This window comes from Brachyhypopomus gauderio, chromosome 6, assembly GCF_052324685.1.
Source record: "Brachyhypopomus gauderio isolate BG-103 chromosome 6, BGAUD_0.2, whole genome shotgun sequence".
NCBI classification, from domain to species: Eukaryota; Metazoa; Chordata; class Actinopteri; order Gymnotiformes; family Hypopomidae; genus Brachyhypopomus; species Brachyhypopomus gauderio.
In genome coordinates, this window is record NC_135216.1 from 13425010 (window position 1) to 13446490 (window position 21481).

At 43.9% G+C, this 21481-nt stretch overlaps 1 protein-coding gene across 1 annotated transcript in view; it reads right to left on the reverse strand.

Moving 5' to 3' along the window:
* slc25a13 (solute carrier family 25 member 13) overlaps positions 1-21151 on the reverse strand; it is a 38951-nt gene extending 17800 nt beyond the window's left edge. Inside the window, 10 exon segments of the mRNA XM_077008817.1 lie at positions 528-615; positions 2175-2259; positions 3101-3194; positions 4392-4530; positions 5815-5961; positions 10054-10193; positions 11899-12014; positions 18805-18947; positions 19826-19876; positions 21006-21151. Coding sequence (XP_076864932.1) covers positions 528-615; positions 2175-2259; positions 3101-3194; positions 4392-4530; positions 5815-5961; positions 10054-10193; positions 11899-12014; positions 18805-18947; positions 19826-19876; positions 21006-21017 — 1015 coding nt within the window. The 5' untranslated portion in view covers positions 21018-21151.
* Positions 21152-21481: the final 330 nt, after the last annotated feature.

Below are 21481 nucleotides of genomic sequence, written 5' to 3' on the forward strand. Positions count from 1 at the left end.
TGTGTGCGGAGGTGGCGGTGGGGAAGTGTGCGTTCGAGTGAGTACAAGTGAGGAAATAAGTGTGAGGAGATTGTGGGCTCGTCAGTCAGCCCTTATCTGACAGGTCTGCACTGGACACAAAGGGGACGCAGGGCCGACGTGCTTAATTAAAGAGTGAGCCAGCCGCACACTACCTCCTTATTAACCTGTCTCCTCTGAGAGAGCCAGTCTGGAGCCAAACACTGAGCCAAGCACCACCTACTCTGTCTCTCTCTCTCTCTCTCTCTCTCTCTCTCTCACACACACACACACACACACACACACACAGACAGACACACACCCCTCTGATCGCTCACAGGTACAAAAGAATCCACAGAGGAGGTTCCCATGCATACCCTCGTCTCCTCCTTAAGCGGGTTAGGTCGCCCCTGCGAAGGAAATAGGGCAGCCTTTGTTGTGTATTCTTCCCCCCTCTTGCAGTGTGGTGAGGAAGAGGGCACGGGGCAGGGCAGGTAAAGGAGGCCAGGGCACAGCCATGCATGACTCACCCCCAGCCACGGAGCCCAGCGTGAACCTGTAGGCCGACTCCGCGATCTGTAGGAGAACCGAGCGGGACAGGTCGCCACCAGACTGCTGCTTAGAGAGAGACAGAGGAGAGACAGACAGACAGACAGACAGACAGACAGAGAGAGAGAGAGAGAGAGAGAGACAGAGAGAGAGAGAGAGAGAGAGACAGAGAGAGGGAGAAAATGTGAGTCAGGATCAACATTTTGTTAATGATATTTCCAGTAATCATTTCACGAATAGTTCTACAAACCCCACTCCCCATTAAGAGGCCATTCCTCTGTGAAAGTATCCCAACAATGCTGGATATCAACAAAATTTCCATTGCACGTATTAGGTCAGTTAGAGCCCATGCCTTGCTGATTAAAGTGATCACAGCTTCCACTGATCAGAACACCCTAAAAATGACATTAAACTAAAATATCTTCCATTCATACTATTCAGTTCAGGTCCCTGGTAATGCTTAATATGCAGAAAAGTATGGATGCTTAAAAGAAAAGCACTTTATGAAAGTTGACAGTGCCCAGACAGTTTCCCCATTACAAAGAGAAGACATCCGTTATGATTGCACTGTATTTGATTATATGTCGTTGTAGTTCTGTCGAAGTATGGTAGGTACATGGTAGGTACTGTGTTAGTAAAGCAAGCTTCCAGTGTCCAGAAAAGGGTAAAAAGAGTGAAAGAAGAGAGTTCGACTCATCCAACCTTTCTGTGAAACATTCCGCACCAGAGATACCAGTTGCCCTCCTGCCCCGCATTTCTGCCCCTCCCCTGGAACAGGACCACCTGTTGGGGGCTCAGAGGAGCCCTGACATGCACCCTGGGCTTTTCTTCTGGGGGGGGTGGCCTTGGGGTGTAGGGTGATGGGGGGTTGGGGGGGAGCTGGCTTGCAGCCCGCAGGCCCAGACCACAGCCCAGGGCTTCTCATTGTGGTGGGACTGGCGTCAGCTCGGGGCCTCTGCCTCGGACGGCCTGCCATGGAAGAATAACTCAGCCCTCAGCACGTCTGGAAGTGCAGCTTCTGACAAAAACGCAAATCCAGCATCCCTCTCTCTCTCTCTCTCTCTCTCTCTCTCTCTCTCTCTCTCTCTCTCTCTATCTCTCCTGCTTCGGTCTCCCTCTCTTCCCGCAGAGTCCTCAAACCTCTGTCTGTTTTCCTTTCCCTCCAGCTGCCCACGGAGAGTGATAACTCTCCTCCACTGCTGGGTTTGCATTTCATTTACAACTTTTTATACATGTGTTCGGCACACTGATGACAGCTTCACAGATTCTCTTCTTTTTTTTTATCGCTACGGCCATAACAGTGGCTGGGAAAGAAAAAGAAAAATCAAGGGGTTTTTTTCCCAGTAGCTTCAAGTTAAATTAAAAGCACTCACAAGACGCATCGTTGTTGTTATAGCGAAAAAACATCAGGACCGAGTGAACACTCTGAATAATTAAATCTTACAAACCCACCCTTTTTATGACAAAGCTGTAAAGGAGGGAATAAAAGAAAGAAAAAAGGAAAAATATCAGGAGTCAATTAGTGGCTCAGTGGCAGGATTAAAGCTGTGTCCAACACCGGGGTGGATGAATCCCCACGAGACAGCATGGTTAATGAAGCACTGGTGTGTGTAAGGGGGCCGTGGTACCTGTCTCTGGATCTCCGCCAGGTTGTAGGGCAGCACTCCTTCCTCCAGTGGGGAGATCTTCTCAATGTCCACTAAACCAACACGCCTGTTGAGCGGAGGGGGGGGGGGGGGGGGGGGGGGGGGAGAGGGGGGGGGGATTCACTCCTCATCAGACTCTCCCAGGAAGCTTTCACTTTTCAATGTTTCTGACATGCCACTTTTGAAACAGAAGGTCTGATTTCCCAACATTCCTCCATGTCTCTCCCATACCTGCGCTTCTCCTTTCAAAGCATAACGTCTATGTGGAGCAATTATCTCAAGCATCTCCAATTACAGCGAGTAGTAGGCCCTATTACCATATCACATGGCGAAGAAATAATATTGTGGAGAAAGCAATTACCACCCACAGAATGCTGCGGGGCTCCTGGGGAAGCAGGCAGTGTGGCTCCGGTGGCCTTTCCTGGGCCACACCATCCTGCCCCTCACCCAGCTGCTGGCTTTGCATTCAAAAACAGGACGTTAAGCCACTAGCAGATGATTACAGCAACTCCATATACACCGAACGCCTGTGTAGGAGTCCCCCCAAGAGCGAGCAGATTCTGGATTAACAAGATGTTAAACTCTGAGTAATATATGCATGCATTGGGCATTAGTTTGACCTGGGTATTTGCATATGTCCACTGCAGTAATACTGTAATACTGCGTCATCCTGGTACCCAGCCAAAAAAGGAGGGTGATCTGGATACTTAAAGTCTGCAAACGACAAACTGCTTGCCAGGAAGTTTCAGTGGAGTGAAGCGGGTGAGTTTGTGTCCTGCTGAGGAGGGGGGGGGGGGGGGTCCGCTCACGCGCACCTGCCCTTCTGCCCGAGTCAGAGGCCCGCAGTAATGGGCACCGTGCTCGGCCCGTGACTGCGTGAGCCCAACCCGGCCAGCTCCATGACTCACCCGCGCGGCTCCGACAGGTCGGCCAACTGGAACAGGATGTCCACCTCCATGGGGGTCACCTGACCAAACCTCTGCGCAGCTATGATGAACTCCTCTGAGGGACAGAAACGGAAACGAGAGTGAGTCACAAATTCGGTTAGGAAAGCACAGCGGCTACGACGCCGGGTCCGTCCCTGCTCATTTACTCCGCATTATGAAGTTGAGGAGCTGTGTTTGAAGCAGAGGGTATTGTGTATCGCTGCAGTGTGAAGGTTAAGTGCGGAGTGGTAATGAGCGGGACGAGACCGCCGCTCTACAGTGGGATTCCCACTGCACTGGTATAGAGTGACTGGTCTGAAAAGGGCTGCATGTGTTCTTACACAGAGCCTTATTGAATGGGGCCGAGCTCAGCTTACCGCGGCCTTTAAACACGCCGTGGAGTGTGAAGGGTCTGTGGTCACAGATTGCATGGGCACCTGACTCTTAACATAGCTCTCACGCGCACACGATCCGCTAATACGTGCCACTTCCACTCCCCACACACATTCATCTTTTATGTTAATTGGCTGTTACCATCTAGCACGAGGTCACGAGCCCGGGGCTACACTTTTACTTCTTGCTTACAATTCCGGGCAGTAGCCGCAAAAGACATAAAAGTGCAGCGGACTCGTTTGACGTAGGTCAAATTCCCTGCGCTGCACGTCTGAGTCAGGGTTTCGTTTCTCCGCTTTATGTCCATTCGACGTCCGGCCGTTCGAAGGTGTGAACGTGACCGGGACGTTGTGGCCCCTCTCGGCCCGGCCTCAGACGGAGACGCGGACGTGGAAGCAACCACGCCCTGTTCCAGCCGGCAGACGGCCGTCTCTCGGTACATTCAGCCCCCGCCCCGGTCTCCTGATAGCCTGATAGCATCACAGGCGGGGCGTGCGCTGCAAAGAGTGTGTACGCCCTAGAGCGAGAGCCGCACGTCGGGCCCAGACCAGGGGGGGGTGGGGGATTTGTCTCACAGGTCAGCAGGCGGCCACAGAGTCCGAGATCATTATTAACATTCTTATTCTGCCATTACCAGATGTGTGAAGGAGAAGTGGAATTAGTCTCCAAAACACTGTGCCAGTCCATGTGGAGTGCGTCCAGTAGCGGTGTAAACATTCCTGGTCCTGCATTCATTCCTGCTGCATGAACATACGGGTGACTGTCAATACGGCCTCGTCCTTCCAAACGATCTGAGGGTCAGGGCGACCGCCAGCATAGGGAGAATGCACAGAGCGGCATTATGAGAAACGGTGGCTTTGCTCTTGTTTACTCCACCAACCTTTAGTGACTTCAACATCTCTGCGATGGCCGGCGATGGTCGTGTAGATCCTCCTAACAAGCTCCATGTTGTTGAGGAGGGAGTTAAACCCATTGAAGTACGAGAAGCTGACCTGGTGTGAAGTGCTGCCACCGGCGGCCTGCGTTAGGCACACACACACGCACACACACACGCGCATGCACACACACGCACACACACGCGCATGCACACACACGCACACACGCGCATGCACACACACACGCGCATGCACACACACGCGCGCACACACACACACACACACACACACACACACACACACGCACACACAATAACATTCTTTTAGGAGGAATAAATGCTAAAATCTGAGGGAGTGACAGACATGAGTCAAACTACATATGTATTTATTTAGTGCTCAGTGGGGTGAGCTAGTTAAAATGTAGCTTCACCTCCATAGAGTCCTATAGGGAGAAGAGAACTGTTTGTAATTTCATAAGGATTCAAGCCCAAGGGGCACGTTAATTAAGCTCTTTTATGAGAAGAGGGACATATAAAGTGAAATAAATAGCATGAGGTAAGTCCTTTAATAGCTTCTGTGAAAATAGGCTATATATCTGCTGCTCAAAACATTCATGTTTCACATACACTGTGCCTAAAGTCCCCAAATGTACAGCGTTTTGTTTGTTTGTTCAGAATGACTGTTCAAATTTCACTACATGACTGAGAATAGGAATGTAAGTGAATCATTTCTGTAGTAATGCAGACTTGCACTCTTTGGCTGGTGGGGGTGGGAAGAGGGAACTAAATCAGTTCCATCCCTCACTAGATGGCGCTGTGGGCTTTAAAGAAATAGTGATGTGGAATGGCAGCCAGGAGACCAGACTGCTTCCTCAAGGCCCTTCTTGCTAAGAGGACATTTGTAGAATCCTCACATGAACATGTTCTGAAACAGTTAAAACCAGCAGGTCTGCTAGCCAACATGGGTGGAACAAACAATATAATGTAAGAAAAATATTTAGGCTTCCATTTCAATTTATCTTTCACATCAGCTAAATTAAAGGAGTTTGTATGGAAACCTGGTTTGATGAGCACACTGCCTTTAATTTATTTGTAATGGGTTTGCAAGTGTGCGTTTACAAACATATAGCAGAACCCTGAGGTTTATAAGGCACACACTGTGAAGAAAATGACAGACTCAACAGTGTGTTTACAAAACAGGCCACAAAACACACACACACACACACACACACACACACACACACACACACACACACACACACACACACACACACACACACACAATATGGTATGTCTTCATTCTTAAGAGACTCTGAAGCAGAGCTTTATCTTTAAATAGCTTGATTGTCTGCTTAACTTAAATTACAGACCTGATTTCTGCTAAAACAACTGAAAGACACAAACAAACAAATAAGCAAAGGCGTCTCACAGCCACCAAGCACTCCTCCACAAACGGCGTGAGCATGTGGGGCCTGATGGTCATCATGATGTCCCTGAAGTCCAGGGCAGAGATGGTGCCAGTCTTTGCCTTGTCTCTCTGTGCAAATGCCTGTCTGGCATGCTCCAACTGCATCTCCTGAGGAGGTGGCAACACACACACACACACACACACACACACACACACACACACACACACACACACACACACACACACACACACACACACACACACACACACACACACACACATACACACACACACACACACACACACACACACAGCTTTTAGAACTGCACGAAGATGGACACTGCGTGCCCACGCAGATGTAAGCAGGTGGTTGGTCTGTGCAGTGCGCTGGCCTTCTAACACCTAACACTCAAAGACATGCATGGTGTGCATAAACCATCATGTCATGTTGTGTCTGTATCAATAATCCAGTATTTTACGAGGACATTTCAAATGTACTGTAAATAAACAGAAAAGCTACCCCAGGTTGTGCCATGGCTAATCCTGGTAGTCCTAGACACCGATACCTGTCAGCTGATATTAATCACTGATTTTGAAGCTCCCCTGCTGACTTAACACAGCTCTGTTTGATTGTCACAATGGCCAGTCTGACCTATAAAATGTACTTTTACTTAACCTATTTGGTAATTTAAATAAATTAAACTTATTTAAATAAAAATAAATACATAACTGACAAACAAACAAATAAATGGCAAAAGCCCAGAGGGAAAAAAAACCCATACTGGGCATATAATTTGATTACATTGCAGTACACGTGTAGCATTGTTAATCTGAGATCTATCTGTACTGCAGCAATAACTTATACACGTTTCTAAAGGAATGATGAATTACTGGCAGCATATAAACAAAGGCAACCCCTCAACAAAGTTCAGAAATACACCTGCTTTACCACCTTAAGCTACTTAGTGATGAGCCGTCTATCAGTTCAGGGTAACACTATCAAATATATACAAACAAAACAACATTTTTTGAGCTTTAAAGTGTATAAAATAGAACAGGTGCGCTACTTTATGGCAGATCTTAAAAAAAAAAATGGTTCTATAAATAATGCCATAAGTAAGCTGGTGCTGTCTGTCATTGCAGGGATAAAGTTAATTACTCTCACAAAATACAATAAGAGGACCACAAAGTGCATTTACATTCAACGAATTCAAGCACGAAATAACAAAAATAAATAAATAAACAACCATATTTGTGCAATGAAGAAAATTATGTTAATCTACATATGCATAGTTCAGTAGAAAAGTAGATGGGACCAGCACACAGAAGAACAAGCTCATGTAGAGGAGGAGGAACAGGCCAGAACAGGAGTGGGTCTGCGTTCAGGCCAGAACAGGAGTGGGCCTGCGTTCAGACCAGAACAGGAGTGGGTCTGCGTTCAGGCCAGAACAGGAGTGGGCCTGCGTTCAGACCAGAACAGGAGTGGGCCTGCGTTCAGACCAGAACAGGAGTGGGCCTGCGTTCAGACCAGAACAGGAGTGGGCCTGCGTTCAGGCCAGAACAGGAGTGGGCCTGCGTTCAGACCAGAACAGGAGTGGGCCTGCGTTCAGACCAGAACAGGAGTGGGTCTGCGTTCAGACCAGAACAGGAGTGGGTCTGCGTTCAGACCAGAACAGGAGTGGGTCTGCGTTCAGGCCAGAACAGGAGTGGGCCTGCGTTCAGGCCAGAACAGGAGTGGGTCTGCGTTCAGGTCAGAAGAGGAGTGGGTCTGCGTTTAAACCAGAACAGGAGTGGGTCTGCGTTCAAACCAGAACAGGAGTGGGTCTGCGTTCAAACCAGAACAGGAGTGGGTCTGCGTTCAGGTCAGAAGAGGAGTGGGTCTGCGTTCAGGTCAGAAGAGGAGTGGGTCTGCGTTCAGGCCAGAACAGGAGTGGGTCTGCGTTCAGGTCAGAACAGGAGTGGGTCTGCGTTCAGACCAGAAGAGGAGTGGGTCTGCGTTCAGACCAGAAGAGGAGTGGGTCTGCGTTCAGACCAGAACAGGAGTGGGCAGCGTCCTGCCAGGCGGCCACATCCACACATGCCTGTGGTGCAGCTGCCATGACTCAGGCCTCCCGGTTCATAGGCGCAGCCTCTTAAAACCTTAACACACTGCAACTGTGAGCGGTTCAGGCCCGGTTCTCATCCTGCAGGAGAGAGACGCCGCACACCAGAAAGCCGACTACTCCGCCCCCCACCTCAGCATTTTCTACCGCTTTAATTGTTCTTGGATTCAAATACAAAGCTTTGGTTGAACCACCTCTGTTTGGAGTTTTTAGATTCAAGCGCTGGAATTAAATGAACATTTACACAATAAAACAGCTGCTTGAGGGGGGAAAAAAGAACACTAAGGTCTTCTGGATCTCATCAGCACTGCTGAGGATGTTAGAGAAAGTCTTAGACAGCAATACCAGGCAGCAATGTCTAGTGAGTGAGCCGGATTCCTGACAGTGTCATGTACCACATCTTTGTATGCCAATATCGTCATATGATGGTGATTTAAGACACGAAATAACGGAGCCCAGCTCTGAAACACAACGGTTCATTAAGGAGGGGGAAATGTGATTTCAAGAATTTCTGGGCTCCACTAAAGGTAAATCAGACTGAAAGGCAGAGTGAGAGACTTTAGCAGGTTCAATCTCCAAATAATCTCATCATACATATTTCCATCTGGTTTGCCGATCTTATGCTACAAGAATGGAGCAGCGTGTATTGCAGAAGGCCTTAATAAAGGCTGCTTTATTATCCCCAATACAAAACACATGCCATATTCATATGCCACAAATATACCTCACGAGGACAGCGGGATCATGCCAGAGAGCTCCGAACCGAGCCAGTACAACAGAGGCGGTTCACATGCCTCTCAGCTAGTAATACTGCATAGTAACACGACCAGTAATAGATTTTCAAGTGATGTCAAGTCATGATTTACAGCAATGTAATAGCTGATATTAAAATATTTTTTTTGAACATGTACCGTGTCCTCCATATGAGCACTGTGATCAAGGCTGGTCTCAACATGACAATGATAACACACACTTCCCATAACAAATCTGGATTTCCAGGGTTAATTTGAACAAATATCCATGTAATTATGTCAACTTGTGAGATTAAATTATCAAAATTAAATATGTATTTTTCATGGCTAAGATTAATACAGTATTGTCCAGGCACAATATTGGAAAGGACTGCAGTTAGAGAGTGCAAGTCCTGAAGACAAAATAAATTATTTCTTGGCTACAAACACAATATCAGTGTTTCCACAGTATGTTTCCTTACAACCATCTGGAGCATGTTAGGTGAAGTATAGAAAGCTCTTTCAGATACAGAGCAGCGAGTGTAGATGCAAACTTGGCACTAGTGAGGCTTCTACACCCTCTGCCACTCTCTGGTCTAGACATTATATTGGAAAATAGCTCACATGCAGCAAATACAAAAGACTGCAGGAGCACCACTGATAGCATCATTTGTGGAGGAGAAAACGTCTACCTGTTTGGAGGAATCGCTGGACTGCAGTGGAGTTACGTCAGCTAATGGGAAACAAATGCTGGCATTGGAATATAACTGCAGTGTTTCATTATTGAGTAACTAGGTCAATATGGCTCATTGTGCTACGGGAAGCTGTGGCCAGAACAGCCTGCTCCCTAGCAAGGGAAGGCCAGACCCTGCACCAGCACCTACAACTACACCCACACCTTCACCCGCACCATCACCCGCACCTACACCCGCACCTACACCACCTACAGCCACACCCGCACCTTCACCCGCAGCCACACCCGCACCTACACTCACACCCGCACCTACACCTACGTCCGCACCTATACTTGCACCCACACCTGCACCAGCACCCACACCTACACCCAACAAACACACACACACTCACATTCCACACCTACACCCACACCCAAACCTGCACCTACACCTATACCCACACCCAAACCTGCACCTGCACCTACACCCACATCCACACCTACACCCACACCTGCACCTACACCTATACCCACACCCGCATCCAAACCTGCACCTGCACCTATACCCACACCTACACCTTCACCCATACCACTCAGGCAAAAGCTGTATAGTGACCGATGATTCAAAACAGTGAAGCTACATAACCTGGTTAAGGTTTCTGTGAAAGATGGAAAGAAAGAGAGTAAGATGGGGAGAGAGAGCGAGAGAGAGAGAACTAACAACAAGACAGGAGAAAACAGTGATAGTACCCACCAGTAGGAACTGTGTGAACTCCCCATAGTTCAGGTGTTTCTTCCTTTCTTTGCCAAAGTGGAGCTGGATGAACTCAGAGTTCCAGTTGAAGGGGATATGCCTATGAATGGTGGTCTGGCCAAACACTTGTTTCACATCCTCTGAAAGACACATTAGTAGCAAGAGATTGCATAATCCATTTTAATATGTTTCAACAAAACCGCTAATGTCAACATTTAGCTTATTTAGCTTAATCAGGGTAAGATGATGCTACATCAGATGTAGCCTATAAAAAAACCACTGAGATTCTGTCTCAATTACATTAATCTGTTTCTGGAAACTTTCCATTGGACCATCAGACGTTCCTGTAAAGGCAGCCAGTAGAAAGAGCTCAACCTAAGATGGTAAGATACTAAAAAGAAGCTTCAGACAAACAACTGCAAATAGTGATAATGCACGAAATAGAAATATTCAGAAATGAGCAAATAGAACAGGACACGGGCTTGGTGTGGGGAACTGGAGACGATGAAGAAGAGAAGAATTACAGGTGTGTGCACATGTAACTTGGACCAATTCTTCCAGGAGCACGACAGCTCCAACAGGTTTTCTTTTTAATGAGGTAATAAATATATTACATTACTGCAGAGTCTGACTGAGCTGCTGCACCAGGCCTGCATTTATGGACTTGTCAACACTCGAGCCTCTACCCTTTTGATCTTTTTGGCAGGAGCACAGTCAAGTAGTTGGCACACATCTCAGATTGCATGTTTATTAACTGTATTTCACCCAATTAGTACAAAAGAGGAGGGAAGACCAGTCTTGATTCATTCTCAAACTGAACGTGTTTTTTTGGCCACTTAAAATACACCCTTCTCTTCAAAAAACAGGAAAACTCAATATGACGTGACATATTAAAGGGAAAAATAAACTGGCTTAAAATAACAAGTTGAATGCTTTTAATGCCATTAAGAGGGTTACAAACAGGAGGACTCTGGCACATTTGACATAATAAAGGTCATGTATTTAGACATAACATGCATCACGAGACCCTGACAAGACCATAATGTCTAAAAGAGTCTAAAAACACATATGACATAAAATGAATGCAGAAAAACACCTCTTATACTGTGCCCTCCCCCTGTTAACTATAGCACAGACTGTAGTACATTCATTAACCTTACAGTCAGCAAAAACATCAGACCTTTTAATTATTATGCCAAACCATCACATCTAAATACCTAATTGATCAATTTAGATATGGAAATTTACATATGTGCATAATATTATCAAGCTAAACGATCATACTCCCTACCGACTACAACAATTATAGCAAAAGTTTCCTTCTCTCCGGGCATAAACAGCATGTGATCTGCAAGTGAAATTAGGTTGTGCTGATGCATCCCCACTGCAGAAGGCAAACACTGGGCTGTTTAAATCAATTAGGGAAATATGCAACATGCACCGTGCCCACATGTCTGTAGCTCTGCACCACGGCGCCCCAGAGCATTAAGATAATAGTGACAGTAACATCTCCAACCCGCGGTGAAGGTGTCATCCCGATCGCTCTGTGCCAGTTCCCTGTGCCACCTTGTCAGCCTAATGGGTGTCAAACTTGAAAACCCCCATCAGCCCAGCACCCAATGAAACTGAGCAGAGTTTTAAAGAGCAGGCGTTCTCCCTCAGTCTGCGGATCAATGGAGTGTTACTGCTTGGCTTGATGGAAAACACTGTCTAACAGCTCAGACTGTAATGAACAGTTCTTTGAATAAATAAAGTGTGATGAGTGCAACTTTCCTGTCAGGAACAGGCCTGCTAAAAATAAGCATGACTTTCAAAGAGCATGACGCATTAAAAAGAGGCACTCACCGAAGGTGGCCACTCCGTTGCCCGTTTTGTCAAAGAGCTGGAAGGCGACCATGAAGAGGGCGTCTGGAGCGCACAGCACCGACTCGAAGGCCACAAACTCCTGAAAGGAGACCAGCCTAGAGGAGGGAGACAAACAGACTTCCAGGCTCGGAGTCGCTCCAGTACACACCAGCGCCGCATTATTGTATGATGAGTGGGTATCAGTCACTGATTACTGCTTCTCGCAGTGAAACAAAAAAGGTAGCACATGTTTTCATTGTGAACACTTGACACTTGAGTGATTTGTTCAACTGTAATTATCAGACTAAAATTATGATGTACAAAACATCTAAATACACAGTCCAGTCTCAATTCTAGGCACAGGGCTTAAGTGAATGACAAAACAAATTGACATAACAGGCTATTCATCTATTACAATCTTGATTGAAGTGCTTCCAATTTGACTGTCAAATGTCATTACCTCAGGCACTGAAAATGGCAACAGCTAAACTAAATCTCTCAGTCCCCTTCAAAACAACTGGAAATACAGTGCAGAGAGATTACATGGCACAACAAAACTTTCATTAGTGTGTTGCCCTACTGTACATCCAAACTGCCCTCGTGCATTTTCTAAATATTATGCATCTACTATCCACACAAGTGCATGATTATACTACAAGATTTGCTTTGTCCTTTGCCTAAAACATTAAATCAAACGCTGGATATTATACCACCAACATGATATTTGAGCATGATATGTGTCAATATAGCAGCACCCACACACTCCCTTCTCTTCTCCTCTCTCTCTCTCTCTCTCTCTCTCACACACACACACAAAGCCATACACACATGCATCAAACAAGCAATTTGAACATTCACAGGAAACCCTGGGGACTATGCAATCTAGTCTTTATTTAAGCCAAGTTCAAAGTTGCCTCAACTCCATTATGAATTTCACAAATGGATACAGTAATTACACGAGGTCAGTACTAATGAGCAGTCCCCAATGCATGCATCTCTAATTTATTTCAATTTCCAGGGAGCAATGATTACATTTTCGTGGCCACTCTAATTAATTTCGTTACTGATGAAATTCAAAGGAACTGAGAATTTACACGCCTCCAGCATGCAAAATCAGGCATATTGCACAGTCAAGAGCAGTTGTTTCATTAACTAAGCTGACAGTTTGAGAACAGTGGCCTGCTGCTTCAGAGTAGGCGGCGGACCACAAAGCCATTCTGCTGAGCCCATGCATCAGTGATTAAAACCCAAACAGGCCACCGCCGCTTTCAGGAAGAGAACGACGCCTGTTTAAAGTTTGCTGCAGAGCAAATGGCCCTAAAACCGACAGTTCGCAACAGTTCATGGCAACGTCGAGCTTGGAGCAGTGAACTGACATCAGCGGTAGTGTAACGGACACCTGCATTTGATAACCAGAAGATCTGAAATGAGTTTTGTCTGAACATCTACATTACATATTCTCTCCCAGCACAGTGAGAGGATGAGACCTATGATGGTTGATTAGCAAAGCCATGACTACATGATAAACATGACTACTTAAAAAGGCATACTAAAGTCATGTAAGACTCTCAAAATTAAGGATGAAATTATCAAATCAATTCGGAATATCTTCCAACCATCAACTGACGGAAAAGCAAAAATGCAAGTTGCCCCCGACCTCCCATGCCACCCCCTCCCACCCCACCCTCATGACTTCACTGTAGGAACATACTGAATCTGTTTAATAATGCAATGCAATTCAGAAGTCCATGTATTTTTGAAGCCCCAAATCCGACAACACTAAAGTAACAAGACTGTGAAGAATGTGGTTTTGTAGGCTAGAACCTCATCAAGTCTTGGAACCTAAGAGACGGAATCCTGAAGACTTTTTCCTTTAGAATTCTCATTGGTCTATGCAAGAGCTCTTGTAATGCATGTGCTGTAACCACAAAAGCCTCAGAACTATACACAGGAAATGACAACACATGGCATTTTGTGGTTATTCAAAACCTCTTTTTTTTCCATTGCTGTGTATTGTAGATATTTCAGTTTTTAAATGCCATTATTTAATATGAATTTTGTCTGTTTAGAATTATTTCCAGGACAATACTGTACACAGTTTATGATTGTGGTCTCTTTTATACCATAGTTCAAGTTTAACATGTGAAACCATGTCCCTGCATTATAATGCCTTCTCTCCGTCGTGTGGACATGCATTTACACCTGAGGGGACAGCATCGCCTTAACCCACGTAGCTCTCAGGACGGAAAGGAGGCTTTTATCCCGTGCAGGTAAACACTGTCGCTAAAAGATAGCAGAAACACTATTTACAGACTTATTATTGCAGTAGCTTAGCGTAGCAGCTTTTATCCATGACAGGTGAGGAGAGAGCACCTTCAATAAGCTCCAGGTCTGTCATTGTCCCTGACAACCCTGCGGAGGGGACACTGTCTGTTTTAGCTTTCCCTGAGTGCACACCTCAGTCCAGGCTGAATGCACACAGGCATGGCCTGCTATTTTCCCAGCATGCCATCTTTACAAAGTTTTAACCCCCAAGAGACTATGGAGTTTCACACATGAAGAATTTTTTCATCAAAATGGAGAGGGAGGGGAGGAGGAAAAAAAAAAGATTGTGAATGCGTCTGAGTCAGCAGGGATGTCTACATGTGTGGAATGACTGATTTCGAAATGCTGGTGCGATGCCTCTCAAACAGGGCCAAGTGAATAGTGGAGGAATGATTCAGTGCCTGACAGATGTCACCATATCACCCGTCACTCATTTCTCCTCACGCACAGGCAGAGAATGAGGTGCACTGCATCCATCCCCCTGAAAGTGTGGCTACACATTATTCATCTAAATCAGATGGAAATCAACCTGACTTCTAAGACTGCTACACTTCCAAAACATTCCCAAATACCCACGTATCTTATACAGCACATATTAACAGATATACGAGAGCATAGCCATTTGCTTAACATGTGCACTGCAGTGCATGATTGCCTACTGAGCAAAAGTACATTTCTAAAAACATTTCTAAATCTGTGTGTTGGTTTAGCTCATTAAATAAAGCAGAATAAGTCTTTCATTTACTCACTCAGTTATTTCATTTTATTTATTCATTTTTTGTCATCAGAGGAATCGCTGATTATACAATGTCCGCACTGTGCACACCTGGTCCTGCTAGAGGATATTTTATATATATATATAGTATTTATAGTATATTTGTTAACTAGTTATTACATTCTTTTCAATTAAATGCTGCTGTTTATCAATAATTGCACAATATCAGTCTTGTGCAACACAAAATGCAAATACTTATCGTATATATATTCATTTCTTTTGTTTGACTTAATCCAACAATCTTCCCGTTTTTATTTGAACCCCTACAAATATCCAAATGAGGTTCAGATACAAAGCTCAAGCCATGATTCTCTAATAGTTATCCCTTAATAGCTCCAATGCAGCCATTTATCCAGCCCCAAAGTCCTACAATGCACAGCAGCTGAATGGCACAGGCAATTACTGAGCATGTGTGCCTCTCCCTCTTTAGAGCGGCCTCAATAATGTGTGCAGCATGACCACATGCACTTCGTACGCCACAGCCCAGGTGGTTGCCGTGGAAACACACAATCTTTTTGACTTACCCTAACATTTCATTGGCCATCATTATGTATCATTAAAAACATACATATTAATGTAAAAGGGGTGGATTTGTGCTACTGAAAGGAACTGCACCTGAGTGCAGTGTTGTGCATTAAGATTTCTGACCCTTTATTCTAGCGCAGGATTAAAAAGAGGAAGACACTGCTGCATTATCCCAAACCACCGGACAACAAAAGCTTTGTTTAGAACTGCCGTGTTATAAAACAAGAGGTCATGATTCATGCAGAGAAAACATGAAAAACCACGAGACATAAAAAGAACTTTGTGTGTTTATCTAAAAAAGCACTGAAACTCAGGGGTCAAAGGTCAGGACTGCTCATGGCTTTCCACTCCTTCAGTAATCCAGGCTCTCTCAGCTCAGATCCTGTATGATGACTCCATGCAGGACACTGACCAGTCAACCCAGTGCTTACATGAGAGATTCAATTTATTTTTCCCAGCAATATTGTAATTAAGAAAAATGATGCTGGTACTTTTGCTCTTACTTCGTTTTTTTCATTTTTCAAGAAGCTGCTCCATTAAAGCAAGCGTGCGGTGTGAGCATGGCCACCCTTTCTAGTGATGAAGGGTGTCTTTGTATTTGTTAGATGATACAGTGTATATATAAACTTTCAAGACAATGCTATACACTGGAATTTGTAAATATCTGTGGATATTAGGCTACTATTACTTGAAAAGTTAAACCGGTTAAACAGGAATTACTCAACATCTTGTGAACTCACATCCTGTGTAATCCAAATCAAACCAGAATTTGTTTGTGTTTGAAAGTGGACAGAGAAACACCTGCTCAGTGGGCCTTGGTCTGATAATAATTGCAAACCAGGGTTGGAAAGGCAGCATTCTCTGTAATGAACAGCAATAACAGAGTAATAATATCAGGGTTCACATCAGGCCTGCACGTTAGAATCTGTCCAACAGGCACAGACACCAAGCTTCCAGAACACCCCGTGGATCATTCTCATCACCCATGGACACTCACATATTTCTACATTTGTGTGCGCTGACAAATAAGGGGAAGTATATCACAGACATAAGCAAAACTAGATTTAGATCTCAGATCAAGATCTCAGAGTAGCCTTGTGGATCCAGGTTTGCCTTCAAATCCGACCGACAGGTGTAGGCTACCCCAGTAACATCAGCAATCATTGTGCCATCTTAAGGGGAATTTGTTATGTGCTTAACAGCTACACAAGACAGAATAAGAACTATTTACAATAAGAACAAATACAAAATAAGAACTATTTATAAATGTACTGCATGTTACAGTTTTTCTCAGTCGATTTGGTTCATTTCTCAGATCAGAATTGAAATTCTCAACTGTTTATTCAATCTCCACATCTCCTTGTCTCTTGTGCACATCATAATTGCATTTCTCATTGTGTTTCACATTTTGCAAATGCTTTTGTACATTTTGCAAATGGACATGGACAATTGTCTGTTGTTTTTTACATTATCAATTGCTTATGCCATGTTTATCAAAATGCATTGTACGGATTGTCTGTTGAATTGTCTTACCCTCCAAATCATTCTTTAGTCTTTAGGTCATCGCCTAGGTCATTATATGCAAAAGTGCTGAACATGTTGTCATAATCTCTAAGGCATCATTTAATTTTTTTGTTGTTACATTTTGGTAATTTTATCCTAACCTGATTAAATTTTTTGCAGGTTAATATTCAGTTACAGTAAGAAAGGGAATTTGTGAAGGTTTAAATCAACCCATGGTCTCAACCATAGGTCAGAGATGCGTCTCATGAACCTTTACTGTAATTGGCAAACATTTATAGACGCTAAACACTGCAGTATCACAAAGTCTCATAATGGAAAGACGAGGCCATGTACAGGGTGAACAGCCAAGAAGAGGAGTAAGACTGTGGTGTAGAGGGGTAAGACTGTGTGGTATAGAGGGGGTACGACTGTGTGGTGTAGAGGCGTAAGACTGTGTGGTGTAGAGGGGTAAGACTGTGTGGTGTAGAGGCGTAAGACTGTGTGGTGTAGAAGCGTAATACTGTGTGGTGTAGAGGAATAAGACTGTGTGGTGTAGAGGAATAAGACTGTGTGGTGTAGAGGAATAAGACTGTGTGGTGTAGAGGGGTAAGACTGTGTGGTGTAGAGGGGTAAGACTGTGTGGTGTAGAGGGGTAAGACTGTGTGGTGTAGAGGGGTAAGACTGTGGTGTAGAGGAATAAGACTGTTTGGTGTAGAAGAATAAGACTGTGTGGTGTAGAAGAATAAGACTGTGTGGTGTAGAGGAATAAGAATGTGTGGTGTAGAAGAATAAGACTGTGTGGTGTAGAAGAATAAGAATGTGTGGTGTAAGGCTGAGGAGACAAAACAGTGAAATAAGTGTGGACCATGTTTTACATGCAAGTTATGGTCCTACAATGGCTGAAGCTGGTCGTTGGGTGCAGCTGAATATTGAAAGAACAACTGTGTCTTCAATCGTTCAAACATTTCATAGAGAAAACATGTATGTAAATTCAGAAATGTGTGCTCTGCTGTAATGCTGCACACAAATAAATTCTGATGTAATTCAATTTTTTGCCTTTTTGCATTCTTATACCATATAGGACATCAAAATGAGCTCATAGAGGAGGCAGAGGTTCAATGTTCACACCTCAACAAGGAGGCTGTATGTGCTCAGGATGTTTTGAATGTGTAGAGTAAGTTTCAAATTTTGCAGTTTTTCCAGTCAGCTGTCTGTCTTTTCTGAATTTCAATCAGATTTGTTTTTGTCAACAAACTGCAGTGCGAACAATACAGTGAAACAATTTTGCTGTACAAATTTGATTCCAGTCCAATTTCTTTCCATCAGTCTCCCACATACAGTCATGTGTAACTTTGTGTTCTGTGTAACTTTGTATTTTGTGTGTAACATGTATTGTTTCATTTGATATACCACAGAATGTGCAGCATTCTTGAAATAAAAAACTTAGCTGGTTTCCATCAGAATATACTTACAGTCTGCACTGACTGTGACTTATAGTTGCACTGACAACATGGCTAAGTATTTTGACTGCCTTGTTCATAGGCGATGGCACACAGGCTAGATATTCTGATGGCACTGAGAAATTGATTGACCTAAATATTTGCTTTTGAGGCAAAAACTAAGAATTTTGAGTGAAGTATGTGCTTTTGCAGATATTTTATTGAGTTTTGCTGTTTGCACTAACTGTTTTGAGAAATGCACTTGTGATGCCAATGTAAAACATGATGTGAGAAATGTACCAAAAAAAATAGTTTTATATAAAAGAAAATATCACCCACCCATTTTTAGTTTGGTTCACAACACCTGCTACCAGAGCTGTGGCTTCCTTGTTCAGCTTTATGGCTGTGTGCGCATGGAGAAACTTGTACACAAAGTCCTCTGGAGACATGTAGCTCTCTCCATTTTTCTCAACACTGGCATACTGTAAACACAATTAAAACTAAATCATTATGCATTCATAGGCCAAGGAAAGAAATATATTTAAGCTTTTGAACCATTCATTTGCCTGCCATTTGGTTTGTTGAATTGTGGTGTGGTAAATAACATTACAAGACTCTTAAACTTAGGTTACACTTTTAATTTAATGGACAGAACACATGCGCACCTAATGCAACATTCAGAGTGGTTTGAAGTAAAAAAGCCAGAAGATTCATGAATAGGTTACCTTAACAATACAATAATCAACATTTGTTATATGTATGACAATTACATCAGCTGCCTTAAAATTAGGACATGCAACTTAAATACAGAAACATCACTAAAGTGCAAATGTGCAGGTCCCAGAGGAATTTCAAAAAAGGGTGGCCTGGTGGTCCTGGTCATTTCATTCAGTACTCAGAGAAACAGCATTGAGGCCTACTTGTTAGCAAGCAAGTTAATTAGTGATTATTGCAGCAAAGACAATCCCTGTCACTTTCAATAGGGATAGGCTCAATGTTAAGAATTAGTATAGCTCATTGTAGTTATGCTGCTGCTGTTTAAAATCTATTCATGCAAATCATCTATGTATCTTTAAGGAACTCCACATCATATATTCATGTGAACTTACTATAGAGTTCCATACAGTGCTGGTTTCATTTTAAAATTAATCCTCAGGTTTTCTTTCTGTAATGAGAAATTCATTACATGGTTACATCAGAAAGAGGAATACTGCTAATCAAATGCCATTAAAGCTCTGTCTCTTCACTATGAGCCAAGGCTAATGAGACTTATGTAATACTGGAAGCTGCATCATGTTTGGGCCACATAATTCAGAGCTTTGATCTCTAACCCCCGGGATGAGCCCCAGGTTTGACTTACCTTTAAGAAAACCGACTTGAGCTCAGCAGGGTCAGCCCTCCTTACAACTATCTGTCAAAACAAGCAAATCACTGACATCTGCAAAATTTCACTTCCTGTTATTCCCTTTCTATTCAATTCAATTTGTTCAATGTTTTATGTTACAGCTTTTTTCCCATGTAATAATGAAAAACTGTGTTAAGTAGGTAAATTGCCATTCAAAACATTACATTTTAGGATTTATTTTTAGTATTTAGCTAAACAACAGTATAATACCCCACAGGCAAAACTTAATATACAAAGAATATACAGTAAGTACAGTAAATCTCCAACTGTGCAGTATACAGTCTTTAAATGGATGCAAAACTATTTTGATTCTGGTTTACCCCCCAGGAGCAAAAGTGGTTAATATTTCTGGCAATGCAAGTGAATACACCTTTGGCATCTACAAAACAGAATAATGAAAACGTGCTTCATGCTGGATGTGTACATCTTTGATGATTTTCTGGACTCTTCCTTTAGTAGTACATTTGAATGGCCTGACACACCCACTATAGTTTCCTTACCATACTGACACAGCCAACTAGCACACCTTGAAATAAACTGAAGAAGCTTCACGTTGTTGAGTTAGATGATTAACAATTTGACTGACAGCATGTCTATTTTGCCCCATATCAAATGCAAAGGCTGAATAATCTCCACAGGACGAAATGCAAACCAATACAGTCAATAAAGAAGAGAAACCATGTCAGATTAACCAGTGAAACTCATTTGTGATGGATTATGAAGAAAGCGTTGAGGTGTGAGGCTAACCCTAGCACAGCTAACTCCAGGACTGGTCCAGTTAGGAGAACCCTGACAACCTCAGGAAGGACGTTTACTCTCAGAGTCCGGACACTGTCCAGAGGTTTACCGCGTCTGGTGGCTTGGAAGGCTCAACGGTTACCTAATACCACAGTGTCATTGAGACTAGTCTCACCTCGGCCATTAGCTGGAGGCTAACAGTCTAGCCATCTCTGCCTTGGTGCTGAAGGTTACTAGTTAGCCAGTTAGCCAGCTAGCTAACCTGGTTGTCCTTCCAGGCACGAGCCCTGCACGAGCGCATTTGATACACTCATTCTTTACGAGGGGGTATTAGGCGGCGTCTACCACTGGAAAATATATATATATATTTTTTTTTTTTTGTAAGAACAGAGCTTACCTTTGCAGACATGCTGAGCTATCTCAGAACTCTTGCAAGGGGGTGACTTCCACAGGCGTGATGACGTTTCCATGGAGATCACGTGCGGGATGCAGGCGCGCGATGCTGCACCACGCACGCGGTACCAGAGCGTCAGAGACGCTGGGTCTGCGGACCGTCTGGGAATGTCTCAGGCCTTGAAGAGCTCTTCGGGTTGCTGGATTTTTAGCAAACATTACTGGGAACATACTGTGCATGTAGTGACGAAAGTAAAATATGTACAATGTAAACTCAGTGATTCCCCGAGGTTTTTTTTTTTAATGAAAGGGGAGTATACCGTTTCTTAGAGCGGCAGCATTCATTCAGACTTTCCACTTTTGTTTTGTTGTCTGTATTTCGTATTGCGTTAATTATTATTTATTTCGAGTACGTATTTTATTAGGGAAATCCTTTTTTGTTTGTCTTTCTTGTTAGTTTGTTTTAATTAAGTGTGTTAA